The sequence below is a fragment of the Kogia breviceps genome, chromosome 4 (genome assembly GCF_026419965.1).
Source record: "Kogia breviceps isolate mKogBre1 chromosome 4, mKogBre1 haplotype 1, whole genome shotgun sequence".
In the NCBI taxonomy this organism is placed as follows: domain Eukaryota; kingdom Metazoa; phylum Chordata; class Mammalia; order Artiodactyla; family Physeteridae; genus Kogia; species Kogia breviceps.
Window position 1 is genome coordinate 176,404,298 of NC_081313.1, and position 16,275 is coordinate 176,420,572.

Here is a 16,275-nt window from a genome sequence, read left to right on the forward strand (position 1 = left end):
ATATATATATATTTTTTGCATGTGCAAGACTAAACCACAGTGTCTAGAGATTCAAACTTCCATGATAAACTATTCAGAAATGCCAGGCAGTGATTATCACACAAGTCACAACAGTGGTTACTTTGTGGAGCGAGGAGGCACTGTGATTGGGATGCAGCCTGTTGGAGGGGCTTCTGGGGTCGCTGGTGACATGCTCTTTGTTGACCTGGGTGGGGGTTAAAATGATGTTTGCCTTCCAGCTGGTTTCTCACACTCAGCACTATCAACATTCAGGCCAGATGATTCTTGGTTGTGGGAGAATACCCCGTGCATTGAGGGATGTTTAGCAGCATCCCTGGCCTCCACCCACTAGAGACCAAGGACAGCCCTTCCCCCCACTCCATCCTGACAATCAACATGTCTCCAGTTATTGCTGAATATCTCCCAAGGGACAAAATTGCCCCTGGTTGAGAACTGGCCCTCAGGAATTCCTTAAGTTATACATTTATTTTTATGTGGTTTCTTGGATCTAGCTCTGTGTGTGTGTGCATTTAAAATTTTTTTAAATTTAATTTTTATTTCATATTAGAGTATAGTCGATTTACAATGTTGTGTTAGTTTCAGGTAAACAGCAAAGTGATTCAGTTATACATATACACATATCCATTCTTTTTCAGATTCTTTTCCCATATAGTTTATTACAGAATATTGAGTAGCATTCCCTGTGCTATACAGGGTAGGTCCTTGTTGATTATCTATTTTATACATAGTAGTGTATATATGTTAATCCCAAACTCCTAATTTATCCCTTCCCCCCCACCTTTCCCATTTGGTAACCATAAGTTTGTTTTTGAAGACTGTGAGTCTGTTTCTGTTTTTGTTGTTGTTGTTGTTTTAATATTTATTTATTTATTTGGCTGAGCCTGATCTTTAGTTGTGGCACACAGAATCTTCGTTGCTGCGTGCAGGATCTTCATTGAGGACTGTGGTATATATATATATATATATATATTTTTTTTTTTTTTTTTTTTTTTTTTTAAATTGTGGCATGTGGGAACTTTTAGTTGTGGCATGTGGGATCTAGTTCCATGACCAGGGATCAAACCTGGGGCCTTTGCATTAGGAGCATGGAGTCTTGACTGCTGGACCACCAGGGAAGTCCCTGTTTCTGTTTTGTAATGCATTTTATTTTATTAAAAACTTTTTAAAAATTCCATTGTAGTTTTTATGGGGGAAACTTGACTGGATTCTACAGTTTATCTGAAAGGAAAAAAAAAGACAATGAAAATAGCCCAGGAATTTTGCAAAAAGTGGAGTATCAGATATTAAAATATATTCTAAAGCTACTGTAGTTAAAACAGAGTGGCACTGGGACAAATAGAGAGATGAATCTCTGGAATAAAGTAACCTGCCTCCAATGGGCCCCATTTTATCAGATAAAGTCTGAGCTGCTTCAGACACACCCTTCTGCCTGTCCCTCCAGCTCCCCTCCCACCAACATCATGACTTAGTCAAAGTTCACCATATCTTCCTTTGCATGTGCATTTTCTCCTGTCTGGAGTACCTTTCCTTAAGTGTCATCCCTACAGGCTGTCTCCCCAGATCCTCTATAACAATGATGTGTCCCCTTTACTCTCCCCATAGACTCCAGCTCCCATCCCTGTTAACCCCTTGCCATAAACCATAGCTTGAAAATCTGTCTCCTCCTCTCAGCTTTGAGGCCCAGGATGGCAGAGAATATGTTCCCCTCAAGGACCTGCACAGTGCCTGGAACACCGTAGGTGCTCAATAAATGCTAAATTAATAGGGGAAAAATCTGTAGATTCACTTTCAATCATAATATTTTCCAAATGGGTTAAAGAGTTCAATGTAATTTCTAATCATTCTTTAAACAAACATTTAAAAAAAATTTTATTGAGGTAGGACTTCCCTGGTGGCACAGTGGTTAAGAATCCGCCTGCCAATGCAGGGGACACGGGTTCGAGCCCTGGTCTGGGAAGATCCCACATGCCATGGAGCGACAAAGCCCGTGCACCACAACTACTGAGCCTGCGCTCTAGAGACCGCTTGCTGCAACTACTAAAGCCCTCACGCCTAGAGCCCGTGCTCTGCAACAAGAGAAGCCACCGCAATGAGAAGCCGGTGCACCGCAATGAAGAGTAGCCCCCGCTCGCCGCAACTAGAGAAAGCTTGCGTGCAGCAACAAAGACCCAACACAGCCAAAATAAATAAATAAATTTATATTTTAAAAAATTTATTGAGGTATAGTTGATTTACAATGTTGTGTTAATTTCTGCTGCATGGCAAAGTGATTCAGTTATATATATTCTTTTTCATATTCTTTTCCATTATGGTTTATCACAGGATATTGAAATAGTTCCCTGTGCTATATAGTATGACCTTGTTGTTTACCCATTCTATATATAATAGTTTGCATATGCTAATCCGAAACTCCCAATCCTTCCCTCCCCCACCCCTCCTCCCCCTTGGCAACCACAAGTCTGTTCTCTATGTCTGTGAGTCTGTTTCTTCAACAAACATTTATTAAATACCTACTGTGTGCTTGGGGCACTGGATGAAACAGTGGCCAAAATCAATCAGTTCCCTGTCCTTATGGGGAGACCGATGGCAAACAAGGAAACAAATAAATAAAAGATTGTTTTCAGATATTGAAAGTATATAGCTATTAGATTCATAAAACAGAGTGACTGGAAAGATAGTGACTGGAGAAGGTCCACGTTAGGCCTTTAGGGGACTGGAACACACAGGTTGAGCCCCCAAAGGTAGGAGAAAGTGGCCAAGTGGACAGGTGCAGGGAAGAACAGTTCAGGAAGATTGAGTAGCATGCGCAAAGGCGCTGCGGTGGGAAAGATCCAGGGTCCAGGTCCCTCACCCAGACACTGGGACAGGAGTGTCAGTCTTTCCAGCTTCCACCCAAGGTATCTTCCAAATACACAAATCCCACCGGCTAACAGTCCTGCTTAGAGTGTTCCCGAGGCTCCCTGTCCCCTGTGGATCATATCCAAGCCCTTTAGTCCTAAGCTGGGCACCACTCGGCCTCTGCTCTCCCCACTACGGACCCGAACGACCTCAAGGGCAGTCACTCCAGGCCCCACCCCAAGCCACTCCCCACATTCTCGGCGCCGGGACAGTGCGGTCCACCCCGCCTCACCATTGGACAGTTTCGGAGAGCAAGGAACGCTGGTTGGCTGACGTGGCCGTCAGTTAGGGTCAAGGCCTTGATAACCGGTCCCCGAGCTTCGAGGGGGCGGGCTCGGGTGCGGGCGCGGCTGCGGCTGCGGCTTCAGGTAAAGCGCCAGCTTTCGGGGCACCGATGGGGTCCTGGGGGGATCAGGGTATGCAGCGGAACGGGGCGCTGCGCTTCTAGCCCCTTTGCGGGCTCAGCGCGCTGCGACGGGGTGGGCGCTGTGTCCTCTGGCTGGGACCCCTCCCACACTGGGAGTCCCGAGTGGGCGGCGAGCAGAGTCGGGGGGCTCTGGATTCTTGAGGTCTCCTACTTCCCGCCCTTCAGGAGCGAAGTGGGGGGATTTTTTCGCCCCCTGGCGCCGCAACCGACTTCTGGATGCTTTCACAGAGTCGCTCCCGGACAGCTTGGGGACCCGGGTCCATCCCCTCGCTCTGGACCTGAGAGTGTGTGTGTGTGTGTGTGGGGGGGGGGGCGGGGGGTGATTCGGAAACGTTGTTGGGGGGAGGGACGGATGGCCCCCGGGCCGGCAGACAATGGACAACGGATGGAACCGCCCGGCGGCGTTTCCTGTAGGAAACTGCTCTGTCTCCGTGAGGCCGTCCTGAGGGGACAGGGGAGTGGGGGGGTGATGACCTCAGTACCTCCCCCTCCCCCCATCATCAGCCTCCACTCCCACTTCAGGGGTCTGAGAGTTCCGCCCCCAAATTAGGGGGTGCCACCACCCAGAGCCTCAGTCCGGGAAGACGCCCCCCTCCCCAAGACCGGGATCTGCGCTGCCCGCCTCGTACCCCACCCCTCAGGTTTTGTGAGCACAGCTCTGAGTCCCAAAATAGTCCCTGGGGCGGGAGTGGGGGCGTGTGGCGTCGGCTCTGGCGGCCTAATAAGGGGGTCTCAGGCAGAGGATCCGGATCTAAGCTTGCCAGCTCGGGCAGGGAGCGGAGGAGAGGGGAGGGCAGTTGCACGCCTCCACTCCGGTGAGGCTGCAACCCCTGGAGCCGCCACGGTTTGGACCTGCTCTTCCCATCGGGGACACACGCAGGGGACAGGCAGGAGTGCAGGCTGGGAGGGCCGACCCCCTCTGGCTCTTTGCCCCTCCTGGGGAGGGGAGGGCTGTTTCTAGAAAGCCGTCAAGTGGAGGGGTCAATGCAGAAACCCTAGCAAAGCTGCTGGGTTCAAATTCTGCTTCTGCCCATGTCCGACTTTGGCTGGGTCACTTAATCACGGTGTCTCAGTTTCTCCATCTGCACAATGGGAAAAACCTACCTCAAAGGGTTTACCTAGGATTTTTTTTTTTAAGTTAACACCCATAAATTGCTTAGAATAGAGGCTTGCCCATAGTAAATGGCAAAAGTCATTGGCATATTTTTATTTACCATTCTTGGGGCATCCACCCATTTTTCAGGTCAGTCTCTGGGTCCGGCTGCTCCAGCTGGTTTGGGTCTTAGGAATGGCTCACAGCTGTTTTTTTGAATTCCCAGGGTCTCAGATTTGGGTGTAACCAGGTCCCTGGAGGCGGGGTGGGGGGGGCTGACCCCAAGGAGTCACACGGCCAGCTGTGTGTGAGGCAAGCCCAGACCCCTGAGCCCCAGCCCAGGTTTTTTCCATGACCCAGCTCTTCCCTGGCAGTTTCCTGAAAACAAGTCCTGAGAGGCACTGGCTGTCCTCCATGTTGCCCTGCTGGCCGGCCCCTACAGCCAGTGTGAGGGGATGGGAAACAGCTGCTTCAGGACTGGAAGTTCCCCGTCACTCTCCCTCCTTGGAGTGGGCTGGGGGAGGTGTCAGGGACCCAGGCTGGACAGAGTGGTGAGTGGGAGTGTTCCCCCAGCTGTGGAGCAGGGTGAATCAGGTAGACCAATGAGTGCTCAGTTGCTGGTGGGTATTAGGCACACAGGTGGTCATCCGGAGTGCAAGAGACCAGCAGGGGTGACTGGTTGTCAGGTGGTTAGCACAGATGGGCAGTAGGTCAGGAAGAGTACAGATCGGGTCTGGCAGGCACCTGCTGGTGGAGGGCTGGGCAGACAAGAGGTCCCCCCCTCAGAAGATGAAAGCCCAGTCTGAGGGCATTTCCCATAGGCAATTGACTTAACTGCTTTATGCCTTCATTTCCCCCATCTGGAAAAAGGGGAAACATCCTACCTTGCAGGATTATACTTGTGGGTGGGTGGGGGGTTACATTTAGGCCAAGCACAGAGTAGGCACTCGATACAAGCTGCTTCCCTTCCCTGAGGGTTTTTCACGTGAGCTCTTCAAAGCCCCATCTTTCCTGCCCTATGCTCTCTGAATCAAATTTCTGGACTCAATATTTGTCCTTGTTAACTATCACATTATTAGATGTGGCCCAATCTCCCCAGTTTCTTAGAGCCTCCATCACATCACCTGAAGTGTCTCTATCCCTTTAGCCCTAAGCATAGCCACAGCTCTGGGTTTTTTGTTTGTTTGTTTGTTTTTGTAGTTTTGTTTTGTTTTCTTGTTTTTGGCCTCAACACATGGCATGGCTTGTGGGATCTTAGTTCTCTGACCAGGGATTGAACCCAGGCCCTCAGCGGTGAAAGCACCGAATCCTAACCACTGGATGACCAGGGAATTCCCCAGCCACAGCTCTGACAACCTGGGTGCTTGTGGTTCCACTACAGTCTCTTACAAGCCAAGGGCAGAGCCCTGTGGCACTCCAGTAGAGACATCCCAGGAAGACTGGTATCCATTGATTTGCATCTTTGGTGCATCTGGCCCACAACTCTCCATCATTCCTAAAGGATCTCACAAGTGACCCTGGTATAAATTCAGATGTACATGAGCCCTCGAAGGGCTTTGAACCCTCGCCTTCCTCTTCTGAATGTTCGCACTCCACCCCTTTGAGCATCAATTTCTATTTTTCCCCAGGGACTGAAGAAAACTCAGCAGGTCTGGAATGCACCTCACCCTGCCCCTGCCCAGCTGCTCTTGTTCTCTTGATCATCATCCTCTTTTTTTTTTTTTTTTTTGCCACTCCATGTGGGATGCAGGATCCTAGTTCCCCAACCAGGGATCGAACCCTTGCCCTTGCCGTGGAAGCACGGATTCCTAACCACTGGACCACCAGGGAATTCCCCTCTCTTCTCCTTTTGATGCCCTTCCTGCCTCCTCCTGCCCAGCAGGCTGAGGCCTGGCATGTGAGGGTCTCCACAGTCATTCATTCCAAACTTTCTTTTTCTTTTTTTTATACATTTATTTATCTTTGGCTGCGTTGGGTCTTCATTGCTGCACGTGGGCTCTCTCTAGTTGCGGTGAGCGGGGGCTACTCTTCGTTGCGGTGTGCGGGCTTCTCATTGCGGTGGCTTCTCTTGTTTCGGAGCACGGGCTGTAGGCGCACAGGCTTCAGTAGTTGTGGCATGAGGGCTCAGTAGTTGTGGCTCACGGGCTCTAGAGCACAGGCTCAGTAGCTGTGGTGCACGGGCTTAATTGCTTTGCAGCATGTGGGATCTTCCTGGACCAGGGCTCAAACCTGTGTCCCCTGAATTGGCAGGCGGATTCTTAACCACTGCGCCACCAGGGAAGTCCCCATTCCAAACTTTCAAGGCCACTTGAGGGAGGAGGGAGGAGAGGGCCTGTGGGGGGGGGGGGTGTTGGAGTGGTGGTGGAGAGGACCTCTTGGGTCTGTTTACTCACTCAGAGTCCGGACTGACCCCAGAGGCACAGCCAGAGGGACAGGGCCCAGCCCCACTCTCACCCCCTCTGGGGGCTACTCCAGGAAACATGGCCAAATTTGCCCTGAATCAGAACCTGCCTGGTAAGTGTGCAAAATGGGATTTGCATGTGTACAGATCCACACTTGGCACCCTGATGCAGACACAGCCCTGCAGCTCCCTCCTTTGCAGAGTGGCCAGAGGGCCCTTTATAAAGGTGGATAATATCATGGCTTAAAATCTGCCCCTGGTGCCCTGTCACAGGTGGAATAAAACTCCATCTCCTCATGGTGGCCCAGAAGGTTCCCCACAATCTGGTCCAAGCCCACCTCTTCTACTCCTCTCCCCCCCCCCTTCCTTCACTCTGCTCTGCACATCCTCGCCTCCACCTGGCTCTTACTCAGGCCCACCCTGGTCATTCCACCCCAGGGCCTCTGCATGAGCTGTTTTCTTTTAGGAACTTCCTGTCTCAGCTGCTTCCTCCCCCTCCTCATTCAGGGCTCAGCTTGTAAGTCCCCCCCTCAGGAAATCTGCCCTGACAGCCAGAGCCCCAGTCTGTCAGTTATTCTCTATTTCATCTTGGAATTATTATTATTGCCCTAAGCACCATTTGGAACGATTGTGTTTATCTGTCTCCTACAAGAGGGCAGCGATGCTTGTCTTATTCACTGCTATGTCCGCAGCACCTAGAAAAGTGCTTGGTACATAGTAGGTGCTCAATTAACGCGTGAACCCTCGACTTTTGGGGAGTAGAGAGGCGTTTAAGCCTTGGGTGTACAATCCAGGTGTGCAGGGTTTGGTGCAGGTGGAGTCGTGCAGGCGTGTCGTGGGGCAGTGGGGACGCGCTCTCCGGGTCTCTCCGGCTTGACGCCGCTCCACGCCCCTGTCATGCCCACAGACCTGGGCGGCCCTCGCCTGTGCCCCAGCGTGACTGGGGGAGCTCGCAGCCCGAGTTCGCCCTACTCGGTGGAGACGCCCTATGGCTTCCACCTGGACCTGGACTTCCTCAAGTACGTGGAGGAGCTGGAGCGCGGCCCCGCCGCCCGCCGCGCCACGGGCCCCCCGCCCGCGCGCCGCCCCCGCGCGCCACGGGCTAGCCTCGCAGGCGCGCGCAGCCCAGGCGCCTGGACATCCTGCGAGTCCCTGGCCAGTGACGATGGCGGAGCACCGGGCGCTCTCTCCCCGGGCGCGCCGTCGGGGCTGATGCCGCCGCCGCTATCGCCGCGCGCACCCGTGCGCAATCCGCGCGTCGAGCACACGCTCCTGGAGACCAGCCGGCGGTTGGAGCTAGCGCAGGCTCACGAGTGTGTGCCCAGCCCCGGCCGCGCAATCCCGCGCAGCCCGCGCGGGTCCGGCCACAGCAGTCCCGCCCCCAACCCGGCCCTGGCCTCTCCCGGCCCCGCGCAACTGCAGCTGGTGCGCGAGCAGATGGCCGCGGCGCTGCGGCGCCTGCGCGAGCTCGAGGAGCAGGCGCGCGCGCTGCCCGAGCTGCAGGAGCAGGTGCGCGCGCTGCGCGCCGAGAGGGCGCGGTTGCTTGCTGGGCGCCGGCAGCCCGAGCCCGACGTGGAGGCAGAGGCGCGCCCGGACAAGCTTGCTCAGCTGCGTCGGCTCACCGAGCGCTTGATCACCTCTGAGCGCGGCGTTCGCGCCAGGGCCAGCCCCGGGGCTGACGGCCCCGACGGGTCGGCTTCTAGCCTCAGCGAGGGTGCACTGCAGGTCCTCGACGGGGCGCCCCAGACGCGGAATACAGGCACCCAGACCGTGCCGGAGACTCAAGAGGCGGGAGCTCAGGCGGTGCCGGAGACCCAGGAGGCCGGCGTGGGGGCAGCTCCCGAGACCCTCGAGGAGGAAGCATGGGTGTCGGAGGCTCTGCTGGGGCTGCCCGCTGCCGCCGAGCGCGAGCTGGAGCTGCTTCGCGCCAGCCTGGAGCATGAGCGCGGGGTGAACGAGCTCCTGCGGGGTCGCCTGTGCGAGCTGGAGGAGGCCCGCGAGGCTGCCGAGGAGGCACGGGCAGCGGTGGCGGCCCGGCCCCAGCCGTGCGAGGCTGCCACCCAGACCCCGTGGGGTTGTGCCGAGAGGGCCACGCAGACTGAGCCCGCTGTGGAGGCCCCTGTCCCGACGCAGGAGAACCTGCCCGGACCCACGGATGGGGACAGGGCAGTGGCACCCGCGGGTGAGTCCCCCTCCCCGTCCCTCGCTGAGCCCTGGTTTGCTGGCCACCCAATTCGAACTCAGTGTCTTCACCTGATCACCGCCAGGCACCCTCAAATCCATTATGAAGAGGAGAGACGGTACACCTGGCGCCCAGCCCAGCCCCGGATCCAAGAGCCTGCAGTTTGTTGGGGTCCTCAACGGAGAGTGAGCACTTTCCCCCTCCCCATGGCAGCATCTTCTGGGACTGGAATGGGGTTTGAATCCCAGCTCTGCCCCTCGCTCGCGGCGTGGTCTCGGCAAGCCTCAGTGTCCTCATCTGTAAGATGGGAACAGCCACTCCCACCTCACAGGACTCCAGAATGAGCCCCCAGGGGAGGCTCAGCAGATGCCTCCCACCCGGCCCCCAGGTACGAGAGCTCATCCAGCGACAGCGACAGCGAGGACGGCGCTGCCGAGCTCCCGAGGAGCAATTCGTCGGGCTCAGGAGACGACAGCGGCGGCGGATCCGACTCCGGGACCCATGGCCCTCCCAGCGGCGGGGAGCCCCGGGACCCCGAGCCGGAGGCAGAGCCAGAGCCTCAGCCGGGTGCTCAGGGGAGGTGAGCAGCGCCGCGGACACGGAATAGGAACGGCCGCTCTCTTTCCCGTCTCCCCACTCCCCATCCCGACCCCTCCTTAGTCTCTCCCTGTCTCCGTCTCCCTGGCAGTAGGTGCGAGCTGAGCCCGCGTTTGAGGGAGGCGTGCGCAGCGCTGCAACGGCAGCTGAGCCGGCCCCGCGGAGTCGCCCGCGACAGTGTGAGTGCGGGGAGAGGCCTTCGCAGGAGTCGTAGGCCCGCCAGGGACCTCCTCTGACGCCTACCTAGGGGAGAGCATCGGGTTCTTTAGAGTTAGGAGGGTCCCAAATTCCGTCACCTCGCGCCAGGGCCCTCCACGGATCCCAAGCTCTTCAAAGGGCTCTTCGCCCCAGGACAGGGCTGATCTTTCCCTGATTTCCCCAAAGGGGTCCGCCCCAAGCCCCAGCCCCACTCCCGGACTCCCCAAAGACAAGCGCTCACCGCCTTCCACCACTTCAGCTTCTTCCACAGGCTCTTCTTCCTCGGAAGGGGAGCATCCCTGCCCCCTCGAGCCGGATACCCACACTAACTGTACTCCCTCTCCTCGAAAGGGGTGTGGCCCTAGGAGAGACCATCCTCCCCTGCCTGGGTTCCCAGTCCCGCCCCCACACCCTCCCTGCCACCCCGTCCTGGACCCTCGCCGATGTGTTTCCCCCGTCCTGGCAGGGCGCGGCGCGCCTGGTGGCCCAAGAGTGGTTTCGAGTGTCGAGCCAGCGGCGCTCTCAAGCGGAGCCCGTGGCCGGGGTGCTGGGCGCGGTGGTGCGCCTGGGACGTGAGCTGCTGGAGCACGTGGTGAACCTGACGGATGGCAACGGGAACACAGCCCTGCACTACAGCGTGTCCCATGGGAACCTGGCCATCGCGAGCTTGCTGCTGGATACAGGTCAGCATTGAGGAGGGGTGGGGAGGGCACCAGGGAAGGGAGAATCTGGGCAGGTCCTGGCTGGGAGGACCTGGAGAAGGATGCAGAGAAGGGCTGGCCAGGCAGAGGGCACCACTGGCCCTTCTCTGGAGGTTACATGACCCGTTGAGGATAGATTGACCGCTCTGAGCTGTGAGCTCTGCCCTGACCTGCCTCTCACTTTGCAGGGGGAGGGTATTCTGGGGTTTGGGATTGGGTAGACCTAAATGTAGAGGAATTACTTCATTTCACCAGCTTTAGCTTCCTCCTTTGTGAAACGGGGGGATGCAGTGCCCCCCTCCCTGGGCAATTGTGATAACACACACGTAGAACAGTGCCAGGCACGCAGGTCAGTCAATGGTCCCTATGCCTTCTGTCCCTGAATCTCCAGCCTTGGCGTTCACCTCGTTCCTGAGCCCCAATATCCATCCACTGCCTCTTCAGCCTCCAGGGGAGGTACTGACTGGTCAGGACTGTGATTGCCTCCTGGGCTGGGACACTGGGCCTGCAGTCCTCCACCACCAGGTCCTGCATTGGCCCCATCTCACACACATTTCTATCATCTGTCTCAACGTTTCCCCTTCTGGAGCAGAGATACACACATCCAGGTGTTGCTGAGCCCACAGACATATATTGAGAGCCTTCCAGGTACCGGTGCAGGGCCAGGATGGGGGTGGGCCACCCCCATGGGACTCACAGCAGAGGGGACAGTGCACAGTAGACAAACTGATTGTCCACCAAGAGCTCTCCTGGGTGTCCTCCTTCAGGTCCAGTGTCCTCTGGGGCCTGCCCTGCTTCTCATTCTCACTGCAGGCTGAGGCAGGTCCTGGTGTCCCATCCCACATGCCACCCCCCTAAATACACAGATCCATCCCATTTCTGCAGGTCTTGGTGACCGGGGGGAAGGGCACAGCTGCTCTGGGCTGGACAGGGAGCTGGGGCTTGGGAGGAGAGGACAATGCATGAGTTCAAAAGTTATTTCCTGGGACTTCCCCGGCAGTCCAGTGGTTAAGACTCCACACTTCCAATGCTGGGGGTGAGGGTTCAATCCCTGGTCAGGGAACTAAGATCCCACATGCTGTGCGGTGCGGCCAAAAAAAAAAAAGGGTATTTCCTGGGCAGCTTCTGTCTTAAAGGGGGCTGAGGACTGGGGCTGTGGAGGGTGGCAAGGCAGTCATCTTGGTTGCAAGGCCCGAGGCTCCTTGGATCCTCTTATTCCCTGCATTTGAACCCCCACCCCCTTCAGCTCCAACTTTCCAGACCTTGCCGTGGGCCTTCTGATTCTCACATGGGTCAGCCCCTCTGGCCCTCCCCTCCCCCAGGACCCAGAGCCCTCAGTGCACCCTCCACACAGGGGCTGTTTCTTCTCATCTCCCTGGAATGAAGGTCCTGGACATGGCTGTGTCCTCCTTGTTCTTTATCTCCACTTCCAGAATGTTTCCCCTTCCTCCTTTAGTCCCATCTTGGAGCCTCTAATTGATCAGACCACTACTCCCTCCGCCCCTTCTGACTTCTCCCTCTCACTCTTCATTTCTTTAATCTTAGCTCCTGGCTGGTTCTCCTCCTCTCCAGCCTAATCCTCACCAATATCAGTTTCCTGATGGATGATCCCTCCCACTTCCTGGCTTCTCAGTTCCTTTTTTTTTTTTTTTCTGGCTATGCCACAAGGCATGTGGGATCTTAATTCCCCAACCAGGGATCGAACCTGCATCCCCTGCAGTGGAAGTGTGGGGTTTTAACCCCTGGACTGCCAGAGAAGTCCCTTCTCAGTTCCTTGACCTACTCCTCTCCCTTCACCCTGACATCAGCCTTACACTTGTAAGGTCACCACACCTTGACGTCATCAGTAACTATGCCCCCTCCATAATCTCACTTCCTAGCATTCTCTCCTGAACTCTCACCTTCCAACATCTCAGCTCACTGTCTCCTGTTGCCCAACTACCACAATCGTTGAAACTCGTGAGACCAGTATCCATTGCTCCCACCCCATTTCACTGTTCTGTTTCCTTGCCTCCTGGCCTATCATTATGTACTCCTTTATGTACCCTTTCAAACCCATCCCCATACCCCTCCCTCACCTCACCCTACTTGCCTGGCAGACCCCAGTGGGACACACAGTAGACCCTCAAGTGTTTGTTGAATGAATGAATAAGCTTTCATGAACAGGGGCTCTGGGTGTGTGTGGGGGACAGCGGAGATAATTATCAATTTTCTTCGATAATTATCAAGTAAACATAATTTCCAATAGGGGTAAGGCCCATGACAAAATAAAACCAGGGGAGGAAATCAAGAAACAGGGTGATCCTTTAGCTTAGCAAGGCCTCAGGGAAGGGAAAGGGAGAGGGAAAATAGGTGCGTCCCCTGGCTAGCTGCAGAGACCCCACTTTGGTTATTTCTCTGAGCCCCCTTCTGCGGCCAACACCCTCCACCAGGATGGACACCTGGAGAGTATGCCTCACAGCTAGGGGATGCCCTTAATCCTGACTTAACCCTTTTACTCCCCAGCCTGTTGTCTCAGATCCCTTCTCACTAGGGCACCCTCTCCATGACCCTGATCCACTCCTTTCCCCAAACCTCTCCCACCCATTCATCTCTGCAGACTGTCCCTAGACTTGTGGAGCTTTCAGAATGGTGGGGTACACGAGCGTTAAACATTCTGGGGAATGAGGTCCAGACGTAGGTGCTGTGCTGTGAGGAAGAGGCCCAGGATGGTAACAGAACTGACCCCAGAGGAAATGGCAGAACTGACTCCAGAGGAAATGGAGCTGATGTCTGTGTTCAGTTCGGAAGGATGAGCAGCAGTAACCAGGCTGTTAGTTTCCTAGGGCTGCTGTAAAGAAGTGCCACAAAGTACCACAATGTGGGTGGTTGTAAAGAGAAATTAATTTTCTTGCAGTTCAGGAGTCCAGAAGTCCAAAATCATGGCGTTGGCAGGGCTGTTTCCTTCTTAAGGGCTCAGAGGGAGAATCTGTTCTGTGCCTTTCTCCAAGCTTCTGGTGGTTGCCAGCAACCGGTAGCGTTCTGCAGCTTATGGCAGCTTGTCTTCTCTGCCTTCTGCATTGCATAGCTCTTTGTCTTTGCTTCTTCCGAGGATACCAGTCATATGGAATTAGGGCCTACCATAATGACCTCATCTTAACTTGATTATGGTTTGCAGAGATCTTATTTCCAATTAAGGTCACATTCACAGGTAGTGGGTGTTAGGAGTTCAACATATCTTTTGGTGGGGCGGGAGGGGGACACACAATTCAATCTGTAACATAGGCTTGGGGGAGAAAGGACAACTCCAGAGGAAGGAACAGAAGTTGATTAACAGAGCCTCAGAGGCAGTGGTGAACAACAGCCTGTATTCCAGGTGCAGTGGGGAGACACAGGAGGGCTCTAAATAGGTGACGGGGCCAAATTTCTTTTGATCTCTTTCTGGCTGCTGCATGGAAACTGGAGTGGACTTGGACACCGGGGGGGCCGGCTGGCATTTCTCTGGGGGAGCAACAGTGGTGGCCTGGTGGGTAGCAGCCGTGAAAATAGAAATGTCCATTTATCTCATTCATCGAGCAGCTACTAGGTGGCAGGTATTACTCTAGGTACTGGGGGATACAGCAGCGGATAGAACGAAACCCCCAACACAGTTTGAAATAGGGAGGTGAGGAAACGCTTCACTGAGATGAGATGCGAGCAGAACCCTGAAGTTTGTAAGGGAGGAGCCATGTGGATTTTGGGGGGAGAGCCTTGTAGGGAGAGGGAACAGTAAAATCACGCATGACCCTCAGTGACCAACCTGACTGAACAAATGAACCTGAGGCCTGAAGGGAGGCGGGTGGATTAGGGGGTATCAGCTTCTCGGTGGACTGACCCCTCTTCTGTCTCCCAGGGGTCTGCAAGATTGACCACCAGAATCGAGCTGGCTACTCCGCCCTCATGCTGGCCGCACTCACCTCTGTGGGGCGAGAGGAGGACATGGCCGTGGTCCAGAGACTCTTCCGCATGGGCAGTGTTAACGCCAAGGCCAGCCAGGTGCGTAGATACCTCCTCCCTGGCTCGGAGTCCAGGGGTCTTTTCCACTTCTGGAGCCAAATGTCTCTGACCCACCTCTTTCCCCCAGAGCCCACACCAGTCCTGTCCCCTTCTTTCCCATTCCCCAGACGGGACAGACAGCCCTCATGCTAGCCATCAGCCACGGCCGCCAGGACACAGTAGCGGCCCTACTGGCATGTGGGGCAGATGTGAACGTGCAGGATGCAGATGGGGCCACAGCGCTGATGTGCGCCAGCGAGTATGGGCGCCTGGACACTGTCCGGTTGCTCCTGGCCCAGCCCGGCTGCGACCCCGCCCTCCTGGACAACGTGAGCCACCGTGGGGCTGGTGGGGTAGTCACGCCTTGGTTCGGGAACCTGACTGTCCCTATCATCCCTCAGGAGGGCACCAGTGCCCTGGCCATTGCCCTGGAGGCTGAGCAGGACGAGGTGGCCGCCCTGCTGCACGCCCACCTGAGCTCAGGCCAGCCCGGTTGCCTGGTGAGTGCAGCCCCAGCCCCAAGAGACAGTTTCCCAGCTGCACAGCTCAAGGATCCCAAGTGAGCCCCAGGAAGGTGGCTTCTCTTCATGCACCCCGGGGTGGGGGTGGGTACCAGGGGTGGGGAACCTGCATCTGAATTCTATGTGGACGGGATTTGATGTTCAACCTGCAGAACACCCAACGGCCAGACACACCTTCACTTTTAGAGGTCATGAACCTGAGGCCTCCAGAGGAGACATGCCGTAGGTCAGAGTAGAGCTGTCAGACCTGGGTCAGACCATGTCGTGGTCAGTGGACTCCCATTACTGCCCCCAGGGAGGCTCATAGCAAAGGAATAAGGGGCCCTTTAGGGTGAGGGAGCAGGGGAGGGGGGTGCAGGCTCCCCACAAGTCAGAGCTTCAGAGTTGGAAACGACGAGTTTGCCAGCAGCAGACAGGAAGGGCTGGCTTGGGGGCAGATCACTCAGTTTGTCCCCAAGGGGGAGAGGCTTATGTTCAAAAGGCAAGTGCCAGGCTGTTCTCAGCATCATAATTAAAAATCATCCTGGGAATTCCCTGGCAGACCAGTGGTTAGGACTCCGCATTTCCATTGCAGGGGGCACGGGTTCAATCCCTGGTCAGGGAACTAACATCCCACATGCCTCATGGTGCTGCAAAACACCAACTCATGCTGTGAGCCTAGCCATCCCGCACTCTCCTGTAGAGATGGGGGAAAAGAGCCAGGGAGGCCAAGTGCCTCTTCCAAGTCACATGGGACAGAGGCGGGATTCAAACCCAGGTGCTCTGGCTCTGCTGTAAAAGGTGGGGTTCATGCTTAGGCAAGGTCAGTGGACAGAGGCAAGACTGCCACTAGGCTAAGCAGCCCTGAGTCTAAGGGGGCTGAAAGCCAGTGTCCTGCCTATAGGAGACTGACAGGAGCCCCCCTCAACCTCTCTCACCAGCTGCCCTCTGACCGCCCCACGGCCAAGCCTAGTGAAGGAGGCTGCAGTGACGGTGGAGAGGACCCTCCACCTCAGTGACTGGCCTGACACACTGGACCTGGATTGGGGGAGAGCTTTCCCTCGCCCACCTCGACCTTGCGGGCACAGCAAGGGTCAGGGTCCACAGGGAGGGGCTCAGCTTGAACTCTACAGGGTGAGGTGGGGCCTGAGGCACTCTGGTCCACTCATTCCTCCAACCTTCTTCCTTAATAAAACAATCCTAACTCAGCTTGTCTTGTTTTGGAGATACACACAGACACCTG

At 55.6% G+C, this 16,275-nt stretch overlaps 1 protein-coding gene across 5 annotated transcripts; it reads left to right on the top strand.

The window, feature by feature from the left end:
• Positions 1-3,249: 3,249 nt before the first annotated feature.
• On the top strand, positions 3,250-16,240 carry KANK3 (KN motif and ankyrin repeat domains 3). 5 transcript variants are annotated; one of them, XM_067032892.1, is made up of 11 exons: positions 3,250-3,287; positions 6,190-6,336; positions 6,837-6,953; positions 7,748-9,022; positions 9,108-9,207; positions 9,411-9,602; positions 9,711-9,798; positions 10,284-10,500; positions 14,390-14,532; positions 14,661-15,032; positions 15,974-16,240. In XM_067032892.1, exons 3-11 carry the CDS (start codon positions 6,920-6,922, stop codon positions 16,049-16,051), a joined length of 2,499 nt encoding a protein of 832 aa, XP_066888993.1. In that variant the 5' UTR covers positions 3,250-3,287; positions 6,190-6,336; positions 6,837-6,919; the 3' UTR covers positions 16,052-16,240. The 5 variants fall into 5 exon arrangements, with proteins under 5 accessions (XP_066888993.1, XP_066888996.1, XP_066888994.1 ...); XM_067032895.1 differs by lacking the exon at positions 6,190-6,336 and having other exon boundaries at positions 3,252-3,287; positions 14,661-14,861; positions 14,934-15,032; positions 15,937-16,240; XM_067032893.1 differs by lacking the exon at positions 6,190-6,336 and having other exon boundaries at positions 3,252-3,287; positions 14,661-14,861; positions 14,934-15,032.
• The last annotated feature ends 35 nt before the right edge of the window (positions 16,241-16,275 follow it).